Genomic DNA, 16,392 nt, shown 5'->3' on the forward strand with positions numbered 1-16,392 from the left:
CCAGCATAGTGTGTGACCTTCATGTGGATTCTTTTTTTTAGGAACTGAAATACGGAGATGGAATCCAGCTGGCTCGGAGCAGAGAACTGGATGAATGTTTTGCCCAGGCCAATGATCAGATGGAAATTACCGATAGCTTGATCAGAGAGATGCGACAGATGGGCCAGCCCTGTGATGCCTATCAGAAAAGGTATTGCGGTTAGCACAGACCACCCTCCCAGCAGGCCACTCAAAGAAGAATGTCATGCACCCACTTGCACTTGATCTCGTGGTGCAGGTCTTCTCTTGAAGGAGTCACAGCATTCCAGAGGAAAGGCAGCTGCTGTATACAAACTGACCAGAATCACTACCTTCCTTTCATGTGGAATCACAAAGCTGCCATGAAAAGAATTAAACAGAGGAGCTTGAAGGAGTGGGCTTGTGTTGATTGGAGGTTTGAGTTTGTTATGAGATGTTACGTGTACATCCATTTTTTTAGGGAGCAGCAAAAGCCTCGGGCATAGCATTTGACTTTCAAGAGTCTAATACCAAGGCAAGCTCAGTTTGGTACATACAGAATTGAGGCGTGTAGAGTTGGAAAAGCAGTTCAGAGGAGAGATGGGTAGTCTTGATTTTGCTGTCATGGTACCTGGGGCCCTTGACACGAGGCAAATTCCCAGGTGAAACTGTGGAGGTGGGGTTGGAGGGGAAGCAGGAGGTGCTGCCAGGTCACGCAAAGCCAGTGACACTTTTTGTGATGTTTCAGACTCTGAGCATCATGATATTGAGGTTCCTGTATGTGACTGAGATTCAAGTCATGTGGTAAAGAAAAGAATTCTTCAGGGGGCACTTGGGTGGCTCAGTTGGTTAAACATCTGGTTCTTGGTTTCAGTTCAGATCACGATTTCACACCTTTGTAGGTTTGAGCCCTCCATCGGGTTCTACACTGGGAGTGTAGAGCGTACTTGGGATTCTCTCTCTCTTTCCCTCCCTCTCTCTCTCTCTCTGCCCCTACCCTACTCACCTTGTCTTTATCTCTCTCAAAATAAAACCTAAAAAAAAAAAGAATTCTTCAAATAAGACATTCATGACCTCCATGCTAACACAAAGGAGACCCAGAAGGGGGGAGTTTGTCCAGAACACGTTTTCATAGGCTGTTTTTCTGCCACAGTGTAATTGTTTTCCTTTCCTTTCAGACTGCTTCAGCTCCAGGAGCAAATGCGAGCCCTTTATAAAGCCATCAGTGTCCCTCGGGTCCGAAGGGCCAGCTCCAAAGGTGGTGGCGGGTACACCTGTCAGAGTGGCTCCGGGTGGGATGAATTCACCAAGCGCCTCACCAGCGAATGTCTGGGGTGGATGAGGCAGCAGAGGGTAAGCAGCTTCCAGACGAGGTTGGTTCTGGAATGTTCCACACCTGGGTGTCGGGTGTTTAGAACCTGGCAGGGTCAGCCCCTGTGGGCTGGCCACAGAGTGGTCTGGGACCTCATTGGGCAGCAGAAACTTGCTGTATTCTGTATTCATATACAATTTAAATTGAATCCTTTTTTTGAAATAAATGAAACTTCAGATTTTTTTTTCTTCCCTTTTGTGGTTTAGGGAATCAGCCTCATTGTTTTATGGTCCTAATTTATCCCACAGGTAATATTTAACTGGTATAATTTAATTAGTAGATTTTGAATATCTAGCTCTTGCCACGCCCAACCTCAAAATGTGTTGGAGTTCATGGGCTAAAGAACTTCATTGTTCTACTGGAGCAGTGGTAAGGTGGTAAGTGACCTCACCTGTGTTACTGAAAGGTACTTAAAAAAATGTCGGGGAGGTTCACTTAAAATGTTACATTGGAGGATCTGGAAACAGTAAAACTGGATATTCTGGTTTGGGCTCATTGGTTTCTTACCTTATACTTTTGAAGTATCAGTTGCCTTGTGCAATCATTACGTCATGGGTGTGGGAGGGGAGTGAAATAATGGCAACCAAAGTATATGCTGAGCCTTTCCCTACGACTGCAGTTTCTATGAAGTGTTTTCCAATGCTAATTACCGTTTTGTTGTTTTATGTGGTCATTGGGCCCTTTAATGAACAGGCGACATTAGAAATATAATCACGTAGATGGGGATTTTACAATGAAAACTTGATGCTAATGAGCCACCCTTCTCTCCAGAAGGTGGATACGATAGAATGATAAGTTGTGCAGACATCGTGTGTTGTGCCCTGTGGTTGTAAGAAATACTGATTTTGTTGTTTGTTGTCGGACCAATTGAGCAGTGGGTCCAAAGTCTCTGAACCACTTAACAGTGTGTTTTTGCCTGAGTGGTGAGCGTTTACCAGTCTGTCCACTCGCTCACTCAGTTAAGCTTTTCTCTCACTTATTATAACGACTATCTAGTACTATTACAGAAGGTGGGGCTTATAGAGGAGAAAAGTCAGTTGTCATCCCAAAAACGTAAATAAGAGTTTTATTGGCATGTTTTCAGATTCTCTTCTGAATTTTAAACACACATTTCTTGAGCTTTTTTATATCCATTGGCACCATACCTGCAAGGGAGTGTTCAAAAATCATGTTTTCTAGTCCTGGAAATGACTGTGATTGAAGAAAACAAGACATGTATACCCACATGCCAGATTTCCGTCCAGAGCAGTGTGGGGTTAATTGCTGTGTTTGAGCAGTAATAAAATCCTGCTCAGATAGGGCGGGGGGGGGGGGCGGGCTCTAGTCCCCGTGGAATAAAGCCCTCAAAGGAAGGCTTGGCAGAACCCATGGGGCTTGAACTACATCGGAAGTGATGTTAGGTGAGACAGCCTTTGAACCAAATTACTTGTCTGGTGTGAAAACATCATTCCTTCTTAGTCAGTATGACAGTTATATAAAATGACAGCTCATCACCAGTCATTTTCTATATTCATGTTGGGTGTAGCTTGGCAAGAATCCTTTGTAGCAAAGGCTCAACATTTAAAACATTTTGGAAAATGGCATTCTCTCGTGGACTCTGTTTTCTGTCGTGGTGGGGGAGGAGTTTTTAACAGGTGCAATTGATGAGTAAAGCAGTTCAGATCAGCTGGCCCCATGGTTTCAAAGGAACTGAAAGTAGTTTTATCACTTACTGAGGGTTTGCTCTGGGATTCTCTCGGAGCCCTTTTCCTCTTATCCCTCTCCCCCCAAGCATAGCCTGCATTCTTTCTCACTCCCCGGAGACTGAGCCACAGGGCCAGCTAGCTGATAAGCAGTGTCCCCAGCCACGTAATCAGTAAGCCGTCACACATCTCCTGTGCCAGGTTTTGTTGTTTCCCTGATTTGTGTTTCTGCTGATGGACGGGTCAGATACTATACACTTGGCTGGTAATGAGGGGCATGCACGGGACCCTGGTCATCTCATTAACTTCCCAGCGCACTCACCTGTGTCTGCTCGAAAGCCGAAAAGAGCGAGGGAGAGGAAGGTCAAAGTCCTCAGTAACTTTCAGCAGCCTGACTGAAATGGCTCCCCTTTCTGAAGGCTTGCCAAGTGTATCAGAACATGGATGTGGCTTAGAACAATGTGTGTTATGTTCTTGCTGCAATACCAGAGTGGAACGTTTGCCCTTGGCATGTGTGAGAGATGACACAGGTGATTTGGAAATTTACATGAGCTCATGCAAAAGAAATATGAGATAATAGACCTGTCTCAGTATGAAAGTTGTGGAATAGTATGCTTGTTTCTTAATACGTGGCATTCTTAAATTTGAGGTGGTAGGAACTCAAATTAGAAAGTCAGATTTAATTTAAAATTTTTTAGTGTTTATTTATTTTTGAGACATAGAGAGACAGAGCATGAGCAGGAGGGGGGCAGGGAGAGAGGGAGACACAGAATCCAAAGCACGTAGAGCCTGACATGGGGCTTGAACCCACAAGCCATGAGATCCTGACCTGAGCTGAAGTCAAAGGCTTACTCAAATAGGCCACCCAGGTGCCCCTAATTTTTAAAAAGCTAATATGAGGCTTCGAGTGTGTGCTGTAGTAACTTCTCTTTGAAGTGGACCATAGGGAGTTTTGCATCCTGAAAGGTAATGGTAAATGCCAAGTTTAAAGAGTCAATAATTAAGACAAATCAAAATAATTTAAGAAATGAACAGTGAAAAATACTTTGAGGTCAGCTGTTTAGCTTGGGAAGTAGTACATGACTGAGCTTCAGGATGAATATAGGGGCACCTGGTTTGTTCAGTCGGTTGAGCGCCCGACTCTTGATTTTGGCTCCAGTCATGATCTCAGGATTCGTGAGATGGCGGGTGTCCCGCGTCAGGCTCTTCAATGACAACAAGGAGCCTTCTTGGGATTCTCTCGTTCCCTCTCTCTCTGCCACTTCCTGCACCTCAAAATAAATAAACATTTTTTAAAAATGACTGAATATATAGGAACTTCTATCAGTATTTTCTAATATGTCATACACAAGCTGTACAGATACACACCACTTGCATGTACGCAGGTAGGTTTTTGGTTTTTTTCTTCAGAGGACATAATCTAGCTTTCAAGGATCTTCTTCTGGCATCATCTCTCCTCAGCCATGTTGAGCTGGGGTCGAACAGGCTGTGGGAAGTATTGGGCAAGCCCCGCTCGCTGTTCAGGAATTTCAAGCCTTTACAAATATTTTTTGGTTTCAAAAATATTGAATATTTACAACCTCAGTGTTATCTGAATGGAAGCTATGGCTGTCCCTTGGTCCTCTGACCCCTGATGCTGGGGGCTAGGGTGAGTCTGATGGAAAGGTTTGGAAATGAAGGGCACACTCTTTCCCTTGGCAGGCGGAGATGGACATGGTGGCCTGGGGCGTGGACCTGGCCTCCGTGGAGCAGCACATCAACAGCCACCGGAGCATCCACAACGCCATTGGGGACTATCGCTGGCAGCTGGACAAAATTAAGGCTGACCTGGTACTTTGAGATGTTTTCATTTCTATGTCTTCAAAAAGCATACTGAAGGATTGTGTAATCAGTTTCTCAATCCCGGGCATTTTTGTCTGAAACATTAGCCTAAGATTTCTTCCACAACAGACTGGAAATTTCTAAAAAATCCCATTTCAGAATTGGGGAAGTAGACTCAAGTAGACCTGCTCGAGTGTGTGTTAACACTCGAGGAAGAGGTGTAAACTGTAGGTGAAGGGCATACACACGTGCATTTGGGTGCAGTTTGTAGATGAGGATTTTTGAAGGTGGTAGGGTTTCTTGTTTGTTTTTTAGAAAGCAGAGCATCTCTTAAATAGAGAGCGAGCTACAACCATAAAATTCGTGTGCTTGGTGAATCCTTTCCTATGTGGTAATTCAGTGTATTTCTAATAAAGGGAATCGTATCTCTTCCTGACACTTTGCTTTTGTCAAAGGACTGACTTGCTGCTGGGTTAAGAATTACAGCATGAAATAATCACCTGATTTTAAGTGCCTGAATTCCCCCTTCCCCCCATCTCCTGCTTTTAAATCCCTCACCTTTTTACTTAGACCAGAAATACCTATACTCACTTCTGCCTTTTTTCCTCCCTTACTTTTGTCCACTTGACTATCTCACCAAATTTCTCCCTTTTCCTCTAAGTTCTAGAGAGTCCTAAGTTGTCTTGTTAAACCTTACATGTTTTAACACGTAGTCTTTAAGTGATCAGCCTTTTGTGGAGAGAGCAACAAAAGCACAGTGAGGGGGCCCCTGGGTGGCTCAGTTGGTTGAATGTCTGACTCTTGATTTTGACTTAGGTCATGATCTCACAGTTTGTGAGTTCAAGCTCTACGTCAGGCTCTGCGCTGAGCACAGAGTGTTCTTGGGAGTCTTTTTCTTTCTCTGTCCCTCCCGTGCTTATTCTCTCTCCCTTTCTCTCTCTGAATAAAAAAAAAAAAGAAAAAGAAAAAGAAAACAAAAAGGTCAGTGAGGGTTTGCTTTCAAACCCAACTGGGAAAAGGTCCCTGTGAGTAAAAGATTTCACAGAGCAAATAGTGTTTTCTACTGAGGGATCTGAAGTGAGTATCTGACAAAAAGGAGGTTTAGAAGGGCTGTTCTTTCTACACACACCCCCACGGGGAATTCACTACTTCCTTGCTGTTTGTTGTTTTCCAGCGGGAGAAATCTGCCATCTACCAGTTGGAGGAGGAGTATGAGAACCTGCTGGTAAGCGGACTCATTTCTGTCGTCTCTGAGTTCAGTTCAGTTCAGTCCCATAGACGTGGAGAACAGCCTGGGCGGCGGCACCTGATGACTCAGGAGGCACTTGGGAGTGTAGTTAGGGGCTTGTCGGTGCTAACTGCATCTCTACTGCTGGGGTTCCTTCCCAGGTGAGTGTTAAAGACCTTTTTCTGAAGACAGTATTCAGCCATGTTCTGTTTACAAGTTGAGTATCACGTATACAGCATGTATTAAATACTTGGAGGTAAAGAAATAAAGCTTTTCCACTTGTGAATTGCAGCCTTTTTATGAAGTCTGAGCCAAAGTAAGACTTGTTTCTCTTGATATTGATTAGACCATCGTCCCCATTTTATGACAAATGTGAAGCCAGTTCACTTGACTGGTAAGAAGAGCGACTGCCATCTTTTCACCTACATGTGACACCCTGGGTTCACATCTTTGATATTTCCTTGTTAGCAGTGATCCTTTTTTCTTTTAATTTTTTACAGTTTATTTATTTTGAGAGTGACAGAGACTGACAGTTATCCTTTTAAAATAAATAATACGGCTAGTGGTGACACAATTGTCCTACTAGATCTGTGGTGTGACTGATGGCACCTGAAATTTTGGGGTCTGGAAGAGGGCAGGGAAAACTTGACTTATCTTTCTCAGCATCCATTTTCCCCTTTGTGGTCTAAAACTAATTCTTGAAACATCACTGTCTGAATCAAGACCCTTTTGGATTAGGCTATTCCGTTGAATCTAAAACTGCTCCCTTGTTAAGCTTGGATGGATTTTTTTTAACATACTAGGTGGTCAGTGAAGATTTTACTGATTCATGTGATTTATGTATTTACTTATTAAAAACATTTTTTTAAATAAAAGAGACCACACAGTGGTCTGTTGAATCTGCACAGCACTCCAGTAAGGTGTATACTGTTATCGAAATGCTGCTTTTGAACTTGCCTTGCAGAAAGCGTCCTTTGAGAGGATGGATCACCTGCGACAGCTTCAGAACATCATCCAGGCCACGTCCCGGGAGATCATGTGGATCAATGACTGCGAGGAGGAGGAGCTGCTCTATGACTGGAGCGACCGGAACACCAACATCGCACAGAAGCAGGAGGCCTTCTCTGTAAGCTCGCCCCTTGGACTTGTGGATGGGAGGCGTTTGTCCGCGAGGCCCCGACATGAGGACGGAGGCCTCGCAATCACTTAATGGACTATGTGGAATTCCACCTCAGGTGAAATGGTCATGAAAAGCCGTTCCTTTCTGGAAGCTTCTCAGTGACTCTAGAGGGGCAGTGCATTCCTTACCATCCTGGAAGACAGTAGATAGAGTCAGAATTACGCCTTCGGATATCCCAAAGTGTGTGTAGCCCAGTGGGATGGGGCATTCAAGCCTAGGAACAGGAAATAGCTCTGGTTGTCACAGCCCCTTTACCTGGGCGGATTGGGACAACACGTGTCCCCGGTGTGACCTCTGCCATGTGCTGGATGATCTCAAACATCCGGTCCAGTCTTTCAAATGCTATGCTTCTTGAGGACACCATAACAAGATTCTTTGACATTGTTCATTTCCAGAATGCAGTTTTGTGTTCTAATTTCCCTTAAAAACGGTAGAAGTAATGGCAGGCTAGTGATGACTTTGCTCTGACCGATTTATTTTTCTTTCATTTATAGATACGCATGAGCCAACTGGAAGTTAAGGAAAAAGAGCTCAATAAGCTTAAACAAGAAAGTGACCAACTTGTCCTCAACCAGCATCCAGCTTCAGACAAAATTGAGGTGGGCTTCACGAGATATTTTTATTAGAGAGTAAAGGGGAACTTTTTGTAAAGTAATGCTATACAGATTGAATGATTCTTATGTATCATAAAGCCATGACGAGTTTATTTTACATATTTCGGATCAATACCCTAGACTGGGAGTTGACAGGCTTTTCTGGAAAGGACCAAATAATAAATATTTTAAGCTTGCAGGCCACTTGGTTTCTGTTGAGATTACTTAACTCTGACATTGTTATGTGACAGTAACCATAACAATATGTAAGTGAATGGGCATGACTGTGTTCCAATAAAACTTTATTTGTTAATATACACAGTGGGTCCAATGTAGCCTTTGGGCTGTGGTTTGCTAACCTCTGCCCTAAACTGCCATCTGTGGGCTGGGCACAAGGCCACCATTAGCTGTTAGCAGCGTTGCAGTGGCCACACTGTTTGTTAAAAAGTGTTTTCATATCAGTTGTAAGAGTCACTGCCTTAAGCCCCTCAAGCCGTCTGCATGGGTTCCTCGGACTTCCTCAGCACCTAGCAGCTGTATAAGGAACAGGGAGCAGTGGAAGGACCCTGCCCCAGTGCCATCCCAGTGCCTGCTCTGATTCTGATTGGGCAGTAACTCTGCCATTTAAGTGAATATTTTAACTAATCTCCTAATGGTATCTATTTGCTAAAACTGGTTTTAAAGTTTAATTTCTACCATACCATGAGTTCCCTATTGGGAAATTTTTAAAAAAATTTATTATTTTGAGAGAGTGAGAGAGTGCACGTGCATGAGTGGGGGAGGGGCAGAGAGCAAGAATCCCAGGCAGGCTCTGCACTCTCAGCACAGACCTCACAAACCATGAGATCATGCATGAGCCAAAACCAAGAGCCAGACGCTTATCCATCTCAGCACCCCCCAGGCACTGCCCCATTGGGAAATTTCTGTTTTTCAATTCAAAAAAAAGCGTTTGACTTGGTATTAGGTAAAACATATTTTGTAGCTTTTATTCGGGCTCACATGTCTATCAAAGAATGGCTGCCCTTGTTACTGAGTGGTGATGTGACGGCTGATGTGCTCTGTTTCAGGCATATATGGATACTCTCCAGACCCAGTGGAGCTGGATTCTGCAGATCACCAAGTGCATTGATGTTCATCTTAAAGAAAATGCTGCCTACTTTCAGGTTTTTATGCTTCATAGTAATTTAATTGTGTGGGTCTTAATACCTTATCTTTAAAATTTTTTTTTGATGTTTTATTTATTTTTGAAAGAGAGACTGAGAGACCCAGTAGGAGTGAGGGAGAAACAGAGAGAGAGAGGGAGACATAGAATCCAAAGCAGGCCCCAGGCTCTGAGCTGTCAGCACAGAGCCTGACACAGGGCTCAAACTTCTGAACTGTGAGATCATGACCTGAGCCGAAGTCAGACCCTTAACTGACTGAGCCGCCCAGGTGCCCCCAATACCTTATCTTTTGAATGTATTTCTAAAAGCACTGAATACAGTCTTCAAAATATTTTACAAATCCTATGTTTTGGCTTTTCGGGTAGAGGGGCACAGATTGGCAATCTGGTCATGAGTCACTCAGATGTCTCTTGCTGTCACATAAGTTCATATAGCTTCTGCTCTAACCTTTTCCTTTGGACACTTATTAAAACGGTCTCTGGGATGGTAGTCCTTGAAATGGAAAAGACTAGCTGCCTACTGAGTTCTTTTTCATTAACATGCGTCGCTTTCATCTTTAATAGTTTTTTGAAGAGGCCCACTCAACGGAAGCGTACCTGAAGGGCCTGCAGGACTCCATCAGGAAGAAGTACCCCTGTGACAAGAACATGCCGCTGCAGCGCCTGCTGGAGCAGATCAAGGAGCTGGAGGTATCACAGCACAAAACCAGACAGCACACTGATTCCTTGACAAGAAGACTCCTTTGGAAAGCATACCTCACATTCTATTGACGTAGACTTTTCACGCTGTGATATTCTTTCCTGCTTGCTTAAGTTGTGGCTCCGTAGCTTCCGAAGTGGCTTGTTAAAAAAGGGTCCGCTAGTCCCCGCAGACAGATGAACCCGTGGCTTTTCATAGCTGATGCAACGGCGGCAATGCCTAATTTGTAACGTCGTAGCTGCTATGTTAATGTCATTTGCAGGTCTTCCCTGAATTCACTGAGCACCTGTGCTAAAGTATGATATAACTTGCAATTGCAGAAAGAACGCGAGAAAATCCTGGAGTACAAGCGTCAGGTCCAGAACTTGGTAAACAAGTCCAAGAAGATTGTGCAGCTGAAACCACGCAACCCCGACTACAGAAGCAACAAGCCCATCATTCTCCGTGCGCTCTGTGACTACAAGCAAGACCAGGTGGGCGCTCACTTATTCAGAACGATGCGCACGTTTTCCCTTCTTCGCCTAGAGATTTTTGCCATCGGGGGCATAGAGTTTAATCCGGGTTTCGGTGGGCAGCCAAGTCCGTGCCTTTCTTTCCTACACAGAGCAGCAGGCTGTTGACATACGGCAGCTTTGCTCTGACTTCCATCATAGCTCTTGATAATTAGGACAGTGGTTATTATTTTTTAAATGTTTATCTATTTTGAGAGAGATGAGAGAGCGTGTATGCAATGGCACAGAGAGGGGGAGAGGGAGAATCCCGAGCAGGCTCCACGCTTCGCAGAGCTCCACGCAGGGCTCTATCCCACCAACCTGGGATCATGACCTGAGCTGAAATTCAAGAGTCGGATGCTCAACCATTGAGCCTTGCGGGCACCCAGGACAATAGTTATTCTTAAAACTATTCATTTTAAGTATTAATACTTCTTCTAATATGCAGAACTTAATCAGTGATTACCCCTTAAATCTTTTTTTTAAGCTTATTTATTTTGACAGAGAGTATACAAGAGTGGGGAAAGGGACAGAAAGAGAGAGAGAGAGAGAAAGAGAGAGGGAGGGAGAGATGGAGGGAGAATCCCAAGCAGCCCCCACACTGTCAGCACAGAGCCCAACGTGGGGCTTGAACCCATGAACCATGAGATTATGACCTGAGCTGAAGTCAGATGCTTAACAGACTGAGCCACTCAGGAGCCCCACCCTTTAAATCTTAAATTTTAAAATCTTTAAATTTCTTTAAAGATCTTTAAATTTCTGACTTGAAAGAAAGCAGGAATGTGACCATTTTTCTGTGTTCGAAGTGAATGTGATTATAGATATTGTGAATTGATTGAGCATATTAATCCTACAGGCTCTGTGGTAAATATAAGCACTTATAAGGAAAGATGACTTGTTTTTACTTATTACTTACATGAGTCCCCACAGCTCTGTTTCCTTTTTTTCTGTAATTTTTTAATGTTTATTTTTGAGAGTGAGAGCGGAGCGAGAGAGAGAGAGGCAGAGCGTGAGCAAGGGAGGGGCAGAGATAGAGGGAGATAAGGAGTTTAAAGCAGGCTCGAGGCTCTGAACTGTCAGCACAGAGCCTGATGCAGGGCTCAGTCTCATGAGCTGTGAGATCATGTCCTATGTCGGAGCCACCCAGGTGCTGCCCCACAGCTCTGTTTTCTTGTAACAATTATGGAGGACTGAAAAAATATAAAATATGATCAGATCAGCTGGTTAGATGCATGTTATAAGACAGTGAAGTTTATTCTAGCAGGTGAAAATATTTTAAGAACTTGCATGGAGAGGGGCGCCTGGGTGGCTCAGTCAGTTAAGTGAGTGACTTTGGCTCAGGTCATGGCCTCATGGTTTGTGAGTTCCAGCCTCACGTCGGGCTCTATGCTGACAGCTGGGAGCCTAGAGCCTGCTTTGATTTCTGTGTCTCTCCCTCTCTCTGCCCCTCCCCCACTCGCACTGTTTTTCTCTCTCTCTCAAAAATAAACATTAAAAAAAAGAACTTGCATGGAGAGAAGCAAGTTGAAATAGAGATATGAAATACATAAATATCAAGCTTATTACATTTCACTTGTTAAGACAGTTGTCCTATTTGAAATGTACCCATTTCAGGAAGCTATGGAGTGACTTTAGAAAGTAAGCTATTCAGGGGGCTGGGGGTTCAGTCAGTGAAGCATCTTGACTCCTGATTTTGGCTCAGGTCACGATCTCACAGTTCGTGAGATCAATAGCACAGAGCCTGCTAGGGATTCTCTCCCTCCCTCTGTCTCTGCCCCTCCCCCCCATGCCTGTGCTCTCTCTCCCTTTCTCTCTCTCAAAATAAATAAATCAACTTACAACAATGAGTATGCTATCTAGATGTTGTAGTTAATTTAGAAAGTTGTTTTCTGGGGAGAGAATGTCAGAATTTCTGATTTTTATTTGTAAACTTTAACAGCAAGTGAACGAGACAAGTGACTCCCACACACTCAAATCTAATATATAAAACATGAACTCACAGAAATAGAAAAGCCATGGTGGAGTTTTTGTTTCACAAAAGGATTTCTCACCTTACTGATGGACTCTCCAGGCTGTCTTTGGAAAGTTACTTTACCTAATTCATTTTATACACACTTTTTAGGCTTCCATGTATTATTTAAAGCACCAGTATTGTTGGGATGTGTGAAGATCCTCTTCATTTAAGGAAAAATAATAAGATATAGGCTCGAACAGTTTGTACATTTCCTCTCTATTTCTGTCTTGGAAAAAAAGATAAAAACGTGTACTCATGAGTAAAGCTGAAACACGGGGTTTGCTTGCCTTACAGAAAATCGTGCACAAAGGGGACGAGTGTATCCTGAAGGACAATAATGAGCGCAGCAAGTGGTATGTGACGGGCCCAGGAGGCGTGGACATGCTCGTCCCTTCTGTCGGTCTGATTATCCCCCCTCCGAACCCTCTGGCCGTGGACCTCTCTTGCAAGTAAGTTGTTGAAGTTCCGAGTAGCCCCAGCATGAATGCAAGAGTGGGGAAATAGGGCAAATGCTTATATGAGAAATGCAGACCCACCTTTTTCACTATAATCCCCTCCCTTGAGAAAAGGAGCCTCAGGAAGGTCCCCGTGCATTGTCATGCTACTTTATGTTGAAGATACTATAGTTTTTATTGGAAGTTAAAAAAGAATATCTGACTGTATAGGGGGACTAGAGGAAGCCATTCTTTTAAAAAAATTCTTCTTGAGTGCACATCGTACATTCTCCAAGACAGACCACATACTGGGTCATAAAACAGCCCTCAGTAAATACAAATGAATTGACTTTCAGATCACAATGCTATGAAACTTGAAATCACAGGGAAAAGTCTGGAAAACCTCCAAAAACAAGGAGGTTAAAGACCACCCTATGAAAGAATGATTGGGCCAGTCAGGCAACTAGAGGAAAAATTAAAAATATATGGAAACAAATGGAAAACGGAAAGACAGATGCAAAAATACTCAACAAGATACTAGTAAATGGAATTCCTCAAGTGGGATTCATTCCTCGGTGACAGGACTGGTTCAATGTTTGCAAATCAATCAATGTGATACGTCATATTAACAAAAGAAAAGATAAAAACCATATGATCCTGTCAATAGGTGCAGAAAAAGCATTTGCCAAAAATATAGCATTCTTTCTTAATAGAAGAAACCCTTGAGAAAGTCGGGATAGAAGGAAGTTTCTTAAACATCATAAAAGCCATTTATGAAAAGCCCACAGCTAATATCACCCTCAGTGGGCAAATCTGAGAGCTTTCCCCCTGAGATCAGGAGCACAACAGGGATGTCCACTCTCACCTCTGTTGTTTAACATAGTGCTGGAAGGCCTAGCATCAGCAATCAGACAATAAAAGGCATCAGAATTGGCAATGATGAAGTCAGTCATTCACTTTTCAGAGATGACATGATACTCTACATGGAAAACCCAACTTAACTCCACCAAAAGTCTAGTAGAACTGATTCATGAATTCTGCAAAGTCACGGGGTACAAAATCAACATACAGAAATTGGTTGCATTTTTATACACCAATAACAAAGCAAGAGAAAGAAATCAAGAAACTGATCCCATTCACAATTGCATGAAAAACCATACAATACCTAGGATAAAACCTAACCAAAGATGTAAAAATCTGTAGGCTGAGATCTATAGAAAACTTCTGAAGGAAATTGAAGAAGACACCAAGAAATGGAATAATGTTCTGTGCTCGTGGATCAGAAGAATAAACATTGTTAAAATGTCATTATTACCCAAAGCAATCTACACATTCAATGCAATCCCCATGAAAATTGCACGAACATTCTTCTCAAAGGTAGAACAAATTATTTTAGAATTCATATGGAACCACAAAAAAACCCGAATAGCCAAAGTAATATTGAAGAAAACCAAAACAGGAGGCATCACAATCCCAGACTTTAGCCTCTACTACAAAGCTGTCATCATCAAGACATTATGGTACTGGCACAAAAACAGATACGTAGACCAATGGAATAGAATAGAGAACCCAGAACTGGATCCATAAATATACGGCCAATTAATCTTTCACAGAGCAGTAAAGGGTATCCAATGGGAAAAAGGCAGCCTCTTTAACAGGTGGTACTGGGAGAGCTGGACAGCAACATGCAGAAAAATGAATCTAGACCGCTTTCTTACACCATTCACAAAAAAAAAAAAAAATCTCAAAATGGATGAAGGTCCTGAATGTGAGACAGGAAACCATCAAACCCTAGAGGAGAAAGCAGAAAACCACCTCCTTGACCTCAATTGCAGCAATTTCCTCCTTGACACATCCCCAAAGGGAAGGATATCAGGTGCAAAAATGAATGTCATCAAAATAAAAAGCTTCTGCACTGCAAAGGAAACAATCAACAAAACTAATAGGCACGTAATGGAATGGGAAATGATATTTGCCAACGACATATGGGATAAAGGTCTAGTATCCAAAATCTACAAGGAATTCACCATACTCCACACCCGAAAAGCAAAATAATCCAGTGAAGACACTTTTCCAAAAGAGGACATCCAGGTGGCCAACAGACACATCAAATGATGCCCAGTGTCACTCATCAGGGAAATACAAATCAAATCCACACACTGAGCGACCACCTCACGCCGTTCAGAGGGGCTAAAATGAACAAATCAGGAGACTACAGATGCTGGCAAGGATTTTGAGAAACAGGCACCCTCCTACACTGTTGGTGGGAATATGAAGTGGTGCAGCCGCTCTGGAAAACAGTGTGGAGGTTCCTCAAAAAATTAACAGTAGAACTCCCCTATGACCCAGCAATAGCAGTGCTAGGGATTTACCCAAGGTATACAGGAGTGTCGATGCGCAGGGGCACTTGTACCCCGATGTTCATAGCAGCACTTTCAACAATAGTCAAATCATGGAAAGAGTCTAAATCTCCATCAACTGACAAATGGATCAAGAAGATGTGATTTATATATACAGTGAAATACTACGTGGCAATGAGATAGAATGAAATCTGCTATTTGTAGCAATGTGGATGTAACCCGAGGGTGTCATGCTAAGTGAAATAAGTCAGGTAGAGAAGGACAGATACCGTATGTTTTCACTCATAAGTGTAACAGGAGAATCTTCACAGAGGACCATGGGGGAGGAGAAGGGGAAAAATAGTTAATGCGAGGGAGGGAGACAAACAATAGAGACGTATACTGAGAACAAACAGGGCTGATGGGGTTGAGGGTTGGGGAAAGGTGGTGATGGGCATGGAGGAGGGCACCTGTGGGGGTGAGCACTGGGTGTTATATGGAAACTAACTTGACAATAAACTATATTAACATAGACATAAAAAAATAAAATAAAAATAAAAAATATATTAAATATTTAATATGTAAATATGAAGCAACCCACAACTGCACAAGCAGTGGGCTAAATGAGAAATCAAACAGCAAATCAAAATATGTCTCAAAACCAAAGAAAATGCAAATGTAATATTTCAGAATGTATAGGATGTAGCAGAAGCAGATGTTAGAATGAAATTTATGCTATAAATGCTTGTGTTAAGAAAAAAAGTTCAAATAAACAACAGGACACCACAAGGAACTAGAGAAAGAAGAAACTTAGCTGAAATTTAGTAGAGGAAGGAAAGAACAGAGAAAATCAGAAAGAAATAAAATAGAAATCAGAGTAAACAATAACAGAACATTGAAAGGAATAACCATTTTTTCCGGAAAAAAACAAAACAAAACCAAAATTGGCAATGCTTTAAGAAAAAAAGAGAGAAGACTCAAAAACCAAAATGAGGAATGGAAGAGAAAACAGTACAGCAGGTAACCACGAAATATATAGTGTGATAATAGTGTGTTTACTATAAATAATTATGTGCTAACAATTCAGATAACTTAGACAAAAAAAACCCAGATAATTCCTAAAAATGCACAAGTTACCATGATTGAATCTCAGATCTTGAATCTAAGAAATAGAAAATCTTCTTAGACCAATCACAAGAATGCAAGTTGAATTAGGAATCAAAAATCTCCCAGCATAGAAGGGCCCAAGACCATATGATTTCATTGGTGAATTCTACCAAACATTAAAAAATATAGAATTAATGACAATCTTTATCAAAATCTTATAAGTAATGGAATAGAAGAAACACGTTCAAAATCATTCTATGAGGCCATTACTG

The 16,392-nt window shown here is 42.4% G+C and overlaps 1 protein-coding gene across 1 annotated transcript in view; it reads left to right on the top strand.

Moving 5' to 3' along the window:
* DSP (desmoplakin) overlaps positions 1–16,392 on the top strand; it is a 47,721-nt gene that overhangs the window by 13,513 nt on the left and 17,816 nt on the right. The window contains exons 4-13 of the mRNA XM_029943143.1: positions 42–190; positions 1,176–1,350; positions 4,753–4,881; positions 6,047–6,097; positions 7,065–7,226; positions 7,775–7,879; positions 8,941–9,036; positions 9,600–9,725; positions 10,056–10,208; positions 12,535–12,689. Coding sequence (XP_029799003.1) covers positions 42–190; positions 1,176–1,350; positions 4,753–4,881; positions 6,047–6,097; positions 7,065–7,226; positions 7,775–7,879; positions 8,941–9,036; positions 9,600–9,725; positions 10,056–10,208; positions 12,535–12,689 — 1,301 coding nt within the window. The remainder of the gene's footprint in view (positions 1–41; positions 191–1,175; positions 1,351–4,752; positions 4,882–6,046; positions 6,098–7,064; positions 7,227–7,774; positions 7,880–8,940; positions 9,037–9,599; positions 9,726–10,055; positions 10,209–12,534; positions 12,690–16,392) is intronic.

Source organism: Suricata suricatta, chromosome 7, assembly GCF_006229205.1.
Source record: "Suricata suricatta isolate VVHF042 chromosome 7, meerkat_22Aug2017_6uvM2_HiC, whole genome shotgun sequence".
Classification (NCBI taxonomy): domain Eukaryota; kingdom Metazoa; phylum Chordata; class Mammalia; order Carnivora; family Herpestidae; genus Suricata; species Suricata suricatta.